Here is a 7,638-nt window from a genome sequence, read left to right on the forward strand (position 1 = left end):
TGCCTTGACCGAGGCCTCCCTCATCCCAGCTGCCAGCTCTGGGAGCTGCCCTTGAATCAAAAACGAGCACATATGGCCAAGTAACCCAAAACAGGTTTTTTTTAAATTTTAAAATGTATTTTATTTGATAATCTTTACATAATTGATTAGGGCACTAAATGGGTAAGGCCATTGTTTCCACATTATTATATATTTTTTCTTTATCTAGGTTAAGGGGGGGATAAGGGGAGAAGCGCCACCCATCCCAAGTCCCTGATGAGGGGCAAGCTCCAAGGGTCCTGCTCAAGTGGTTTCGATAGTTCAAGAGTTCTGAATTGCTGCCAATTTCACCATTCCCAAAATAGTTCTTTTTGTTTTTTTTAAGATTTATTCATTTTTTATTGGAAAGTCAGATATACAGAGAGGAAGATCTTCCATCCGATGATTCACTCTCCAAGTGAGTGCAACGGCCGATGCTATGCCAATCCGAAGCTAGGAGCCAGGAACTTCTTCTGGGTCTCCTATACAGGTGCAGAGTCCCAAGGCTTTGGGCCGTCCTCGACTGCTTCCCCAGGCCATAAGCAAGGAGCTTGTGGGAAGGATGGGAAGTGGAGCTGCCAGGATTAGAACCGGCGCCCATATGGGATCCCGGGGCGTTCAAGGCGAGGACTTGAGCTGCTAGGCCACGCCGCCGGGCCCCAAAAATAGTTCTAAAGCCTCTTTATTCCTCTGCTAATGTAAGAGTGTCTACTGCAGGATGGGAGGATGCCTTCACCAGAAAATAATCCCATCACCAAGATCCTGTCCAGCTGTTGGAAGAAAGGAGCGGTGTGGTGGAGATTAAACGCTCCAGTCAGCCAAAGTTGCGAATGGGCTTGGGGTGGCTGGTGTGCACCAGATACATCCTCATCTTGAGGTATGCACCGTCATGTCACCCCCTCCCCCTCAGCAAACAGGAACCATAGCTGCGCTGAGCCCTGTAACTTTGTCTCCAAATCTTTCCACTTCTCTCCATTCATCTGATAATGAAAATCTTTTTTAAAAAAAGTTTATTAGAGCCAGCAGTATGGTGTAGAAGTTGGTAGGTGCCACCTACAATGCCAGTATCCCATTTGTGTCCTGGTTACTATATACTGGTGTCCAGATTACTATATTGCCCATCCAGTTCTTTGCTAATGCACCTGGGAAAGCACCAGAGGATGGCCTCTGTATCCGTATGGGAGACCTGGATGAATTTTGGCTTTTCTCTAGCCTAGCCCTGATGTGATAGTAGCCATTTGGGGAGTAAGCCAGTGGCTGGATGATTGCTGTCTCCCAATCTCCCTGCTCTTCCTGTAACTACCTTCCAAAATCCTTGCCCTGCAAGTTTTGGGATCCCATTTGGGCAAAGATTCATGTTTTGGCTGCTCCACTTTTCATCCAGCTCCCTGCTTATGGCTTGGGGAAGCAGTCAAGGAAGACCCAAACAAAGTCTTGGGTCCCTGCACCCATGTGGGAGACCCAGAAGAGACTCCTGGCTCCTGGCTTAAGATCAGCTCAGCTCTGGCCAGTGCGGTCATTTGGGGAAGTTAACCAGTAGATGGAAGATTTCTCTGTCCTTTGTAAATCTGACTTCATTTCCAATGAAAATAAATAGTAAAAAAATTTTTAAAAAATATATTTGAAAGAATGTTAGGGCAAGGTCTATGTTGTAATCTTTGATTCACTCCCCAAATGGTTGCAACCACCAGACTGAAGCTGGAAGCCAGAAATTTCCATCCTGCCCCCCTCCGTGGGTGAAGGACCCAAGCAGTTAGGTGTCATCCACTGCTTTCCTGGGGATATCAACAGGGAGCTGGATTGAAAAGGTTGACCCTGCAGTTCATTATGGGCTGCCCTCCATTCTTTATCATCCTCACAGCAGTGAGGTCAGCTGCTTCCTCCCTCCATGGCACTCTGCCCCATTCATCTGAAAGATGGTAGAAGGGTTTGGGTTTTACAATTAGGCTGACCAGGGTTGAGTTTCAGCTTCCCAGAGTCTCTTTCTTAAGCCTGCTGGGGTGGCTGTGACAATGTAGAGGAGCAGGTGCTGCCTCATCTGGCTCTCATCCTCACGCATAAGCTCCTAGAGCAGGTGGGCAAAGACTGGCCAGTCTGTGCTTCTGGACACCCATTTCCCTGCTGCTCCCCATCCCTTAAAAATGTGCATCAATATTGTCAGGCTGGAGTGCCCTGAACATACTTCAGCAGCGGAAAAGCAGAATTCCCAGCTATTGCTAAACCCAAAGGTCACCGCGCACACACTGGTCAGTGCCAGGCAGTTCTTTCTGAGAATGCCCAGGACCTGCGGGGCTGGGGCCGCGGGAAGGACGTCGCAGAGGCGCACACTGAAGACTGCTTCCAGCCAGGCGTGCGTCGGGTCTCTACCGCCCTGACCAGCAGCTGGGACGAAGGGCGTGTCTGGGCGAGAGCTCCCTCCGGGGTGCTGGGTGCGGAGCCTCTCGCGGCAGGGCACGCCCCTGGCGCGCCAGGCTACTGCATCCCAGGGCTTTACTGCCTTCGAGGTCTTTGCAGCTTTAGTCCCCACACACTCCGGGGCGGTCCTGGCTCAGACGCCCCTACCCGAGTAGGGGTCCGGGGACACACGCCCCAGCTCGCTTCCCGCTGGGGCGCCCGCCCCTCTCTCCGCCCCTGGCGTGGGCCCGCCCTGCGCCTGTGTCACGGCGGGGCCGCGGGGCGGAGAGCGGCCGGGCGGGACATCCGGCCCTGGTGCCTCTCCGAGCTATCCTGCAGCCTCCCGCCGCCGCCTGCTCTCCGCGGCCCAGGAGCCGACCACCCCGGCTCCTTGGGACTCCCCTATCCCACCCCAGCCCTATCCCTCTACTCCCTATCCCCTCCGGCTCTGCCGCTTAACCCGCTTGCCCTGATCCCCGCCTCCCCCAGCCACCCTCGACTTGTCCGGGCCTGCACGGGCCCCCACCCCGGAGAACAATGTTCCCTCGCCCGCTGACCCCGCTGGCGGTCCCAAATGGCGCTGAGCCCCTGGGCCGCGGCCTGAGACGGGCCCCGCTGGGCAGGGTGCGGGCCGGGCCGGGGGGCCCGCCACTGCTACTGCCGTCCATGCTGATGTTTGCAGTGATCGTGGCCTCCAGCGGGCTGCTGCTCATGATTGAGCGGGGTATCCTGGCCGACATGAAGCCCCTTCCCCTGCACCCTCCCCGCCGCGAAGGCGCTGCCTGGCGCGGGACCGAACCCAAGTCCGGGATACTACCCCTGGCTGCCGGGGACTCAGACTTCCAAGTTCGACAGGACGTCCGGAACCGGACCTTGCGGGCGGTGTGCGGGCAACCGGGCATGCCCCGCGACCCCTGGGACCTACCCGCGGGGCAGCGGCGCACCTTGCTGCGCCACATCCTCGTGAGTGACCGCTACCGCTTCCTCTACTGTTACGTGCCCAAGGTGGCCTGCTCCAACTGGAAGCGAGTGCTCAAGGTGCTGGCGGGAGTCCTGGACAGCGTGGATGTCCGTCTCAAAATGGACCACCGTAACGACCTGGTGTTCCTGGGCGATCTGCGACCGGAGGAGATCCGCTACCGCCTGCAGCACTACTTCAAGTTCCTATTTGTGCGCGACCCCTTGGAGAGGCTGCTCTCGGCCTACCGTAACAAGTTCGGTGAGATCCGCGAGTACCAGCAGCGTTATGGCGCAGAGATCGTGAGGCGGTACCGGGCTGGGGCGGGACCTAGTCCTGCCGGGGACGACGTCACCTTCCCCGAGTTTCTGAGATACCTGGTGGACGAGGACCCTGAGCGCATGAATGAGCACTGGATGCCCGTGTACCATCTGTGTCAGCCATGTGCCGTGCACTACGACTTCGTGGGCTCCTATGAGAGGCTGGAGGCTGATGCCAACCAGGTACTGGAGTGGGTGCGGGCTCCGCCTCATGTGCGCTTCCCCGCGCGCCAGGCCTGGTACCGGCCGGCCAGCCCAGAGAGCCTGCACTATCACCTCTGCAGCGTCCCCCGGGGCCTGCTGCAAGACGTGCTGCCCAAGTACATTCTGGACTTCTCCCTCTTTGCCTACCCGCTGCCCAATGTCACCAGGGAAGCCTGTCATCAGTGACCCTGGGTGTGGGGCTAGCAGGGCCAGCGCCTCTCACTTCTGCCTTGTAACTCAGCCCCTGGAGGAGGGGCATACTTGGGCCTTGAAGAGGTTCCTTGTGCGGGTTTACCAGGAACTCAGAGGACAGGGCCTGTGGCTACACAGTGGGCTGTGTCCTGGCCCCTGTAGGGTCCTTTCCCGCCCTGGCAGAGGTGGGTACCAGCTTGCCAGTGAAGCAGTGCCTACATCTGAAGGCTGATTTCAGGCTCCCCAGCTGCAGGGGGCATTTAGCGCCACTCACCCTTGACCACAGCTGGAGGCGGCAGTCCTCAGGAGCTGTGGCCGTGGGCCCTGTCACCCCCAGGTGCTGCAGGACTGTGGTGAGCAGTCATGCCTTTCCCACGTTCTGTGCCTTCCACTTCAACACTTGCCAGATCCTTTCCCTGCTTCCAAGGAAAGGCAGCAGGGACCCTGCTTGATAGCTCCAGGACTGGTCCGTAGAAACCCAAAGACCCGTGCCCCATCTCTTCCTGAGGCTCTGGGATCCTCTTTGCTTGTCCTGTCCCTTCTGTCCAGGTCTTTGAGGTTGGGATTCTGCTTGGTGTATCTTGTTGCCTGTTTTCCAGTGCATTTATTTAAGATTTGTACTTTTTGATAGAACTCTTTCAAGGGCTGTGTTTTCCTACCAGCTGACTTTTTAATAAAGTGGTTTTGTATATAAAGCAAAAACCTCCATGACTGCCCCTCTGAGCTCTGATGGGTCCAGCCCAGCCCCTGGTGGCTGTTTGCCCTAGGGAGGGGAGGGGGCTTGCAGGTGGAAGCAGTGAGAGCCAGAGCAAAGGATTTGGGCTGGCCCAGAGGGGCCACTGTCACCCAGAGGAGCTACACCAGCTCCCAGACTGGGCTCAAGGAGTGGTCCCAAGACCAGCAGGGTACGCTCACCTGCAACATTCCCTGCAGGTAACAGGGGCTCTGCCTTCTCCTGGGCAGGAGTCCATCTAAAAGAGGTGCCCAAAACACCTTTAGATGAAGAAGGGGGTCATGGTGTGAACAAAGGGAGGTTATTCCTGGTGTGGGACTTGTAAGGCAGGCAGGCAAACAGGCAAGGAACTGCCTTGGGTCCAGAGGATGTTGCAGGCTATGCAGGAGGCATACAATGGGAGCAGGAGTGGATGAGAGGAGAGAGAATCCAGCCTGCCATGTGTGTGGACAACGGGGAGCCCTGTCCCTGGGAAGGATGCAAAGCTGGAGTTGGCTCAGCTCTGATGGTTCACTCTGCCCATAGGAACAGCTGTGCTTTAGCGACCTGAGGCTGTGGTCAGAGCTGGTGCAGTTGCTGGAGCCAGAAGGAGGTGAGGTGGAAAGAGACATTAGCCTTGCTGGGGACCTGATGACCCACTGTCACGGGCTTCCAAGTAGGCTTGCCAGCACCTCCTGTCGGGGGTCAGATGCCTTCTTCCAAGGGCTCTGGGGACTTCACCAGAGTTGGGCAAGTGGCAGCTCTGCTCCCCCACACACTGATGCAAGTCACAGGGACAAAGCAGCCCCAGGCCCAGTAGGTATTCCCAGAGGCTGGGCCTGCCCAGCTAGGCCCCTTACCTCCCTCTGGGCCCCAGCTGCTTGGCTGGGGATTCCTTTTCTCTGGCACTAAGTCAGCCCTCACCCAGTAGTCCTCCCTGTCTCCTAGCAGCTCCAGATCAAAGGCAGCCATCAGCTGCCCTCACTGTGCCCTAACAATGCAGGGTATGAAAGACCCTGATGGACCCAGTTGGTGCATTCCCCTCAGCTTGCTGAACTCTCCCAGCAGCCTGATGCTAGAGGTGTCTCCCCGGCTCACCAACATGGATGCTAGTCCCCAGAGGGCTAGCCAGCTGCCCAGACCTGTGTGCTTGGCAAGGTGGGGGGAGGGACAGAGGTGTAGTGTGGAGGAAGGGACTGAAGAAGGTAAGTGTGCAGAGCAGAGGGACATGCTGAGTTAGCGCAAGGCTGAGGGTCTGGGCTGTGGTCAGGAGCCTTTGCCTTTACAGGAGTTTCCTCCTTTTTTGGCAAGGACCCCAACCCTGCCCATTGCCCACCTTGAGCAGAAGGCCAATGAAGTTCCCAGCTGTGCTCTCCCTGAGGGCAGGCAGAAGGTGCTGGGCCAAAAGATTCCTGAATCTGGACACCTGTAACTTGGGGAGGAAGGCCTGGTGGTGGCGATGGGGGTCTGGCAAACAACTGCCACCCCTGCCCCCGACTGGGCTATTTCTCACCTCCAAGAGAACTTAACTTGTCTTCTGTTCTTCCTTTAAAAAAAAAAAAAAAAAAAAAGGGCTTCTTCAAGCAGGTGGCCAAGAGTAGCAGGGCCTGCCTTACCCTGGGCTGGTGCTCCAGGCGCTGGGTGGCCAGGGACAGCAGGCTACCTGGCACTGGACACCTGCCCTGCATCTTCTCCGGTTCCACTGGCTCCATGCAGACATAAGCCCCCAGGGAAACAAAGGGTCCCTCTGAACTTGGGCCCTCCCAGACAGCTCCATTGCTCTGGGCACACATAGGGATGGGGGATGGGCCTGCAGTGGGTTGACTTCTTTCTCTGGGGCTGAGGGCCACGAACAAAGGAAAGGGGAGGAGCCCACAGGGGGTCTGGCCTGACAAGTCTGGCTCCACTTCCAGGTTCCAGGTCTAGTTCATTTCTCCTACCACGAGGAGGAGGTGGGGAGCAGCTCCCAGGCCCCTCCTAGCGTGAATCAACTGCTTTCTGATTTTTCTTCTGAAGCAGCCAGGCCAGCTGCAAGCTCTTCTCCCTCTTCCTCAGGGAAAACACTGATGATCATCAGCCATAGCTGCTGTGACCAGAGAGGCGTGAGCGCCTGGGCCAGCGCCGTCCCTGCATTAACCTTTTGCTTCAACAAGAGCCCAGCACAGTCACATCCTTCCCAATTGATAAATAAGGAAGTTCTGTGAAGTAAGAGGTGGTAGGATTCAGGTGGAGACTCACCCCTTCTAAAGTTGCTCCCATTCCCGGGTGAAGCTGGCTCACTGCACTTGCTGATGGGCATTGTACTGCTTTTCTCTGCTGGTTTTTGCCCTCCTCCTCAGCACTGCACATGTAGTTTGTCTTCAGACTATACCAGCTATGATAACATCCTCCAGAATCTGGGCACAGCATGATGGCTCAGTGGCTGTCTCTGCCTTGCATGTATCGGGATCCCATATAGGCACTAGTTCATGTCCTGGCTGCTCCACTCCCCTTCTAGCTTCCTGCTTGTGGCCTGGAAAAGCAGTGGAGGATGGCCCAAAGCCTTGGGAACCTGCACCCGTGTGGGAGACCCGGAAGAGTTCCTGGCTTGGATTGGCATAGCACTGGCCGTTGTGGTCACTAGGGGAGTGAATCATGGGATAGAAGATCTTCCTCTCTGCCTTTCCTCCTCTCTGTATATTTGACTTTGCAATAAAAATAAAATAAATCTTAAAAAAAAAAATTCTCTAGATTCACCTATCCTGAGGATCAACGTTCCACTGCTGCTGAACTCAGACCACCGGTATACTGCATTGCTAGTGGAGGCCCTCCAAGAAGCAGGTGCACACAAATGGAGATGA

At 56.1% G+C, this 7,638-nt stretch overlaps 1 protein-coding gene across 1 annotated transcript; it reads left to right on the forward strand.

Annotated features, from left to right (window-relative positions):
- The first annotated feature begins 2,816 nt into the window (after window positions 1-2,816).
- CHST14 (carbohydrate sulfotransferase 14) lies at window positions 2,817-4,973 on the forward strand. Its single transcript, XM_040968988.1, has one exon. It carries the CDS (start codon window positions 2,950-2,952, stop codon window positions 4,078-4,080), a length of 1,131 nt encoding a protein of 376 aa, XP_040824922.1. The 5' UTR covers window positions 2,817-2,949; the 3' UTR covers window positions 4,081-4,973.
- The last annotated feature ends 2,665 nt before the right edge of the window (window positions 4,974-7,638 follow it).

The sequence above is a fragment of the Ochotona curzoniae genome, unplaced genomic scaffold, assembly GCF_017591425.1.
Source record: "Ochotona curzoniae isolate NIBS_2020 unplaced genomic scaffold, NIBS_Ocur_1.0 scaffold_4701, whole genome shotgun sequence".
In the NCBI taxonomy this organism is placed as follows: domain Eukaryota; kingdom Metazoa; phylum Chordata; class Mammalia; order Lagomorpha; family Ochotonidae; genus Ochotona; species Ochotona curzoniae.

What these genes read in the sequence shown, in the direction of transcription:
- CHST14 (XM_040968988.1), top strand. Translation starts at nt 2,950, where the DNA reads ATGTTCCCTCGCCCGCTGACCCCGCTGGCGGTCCCAAATGGCGCTGAG.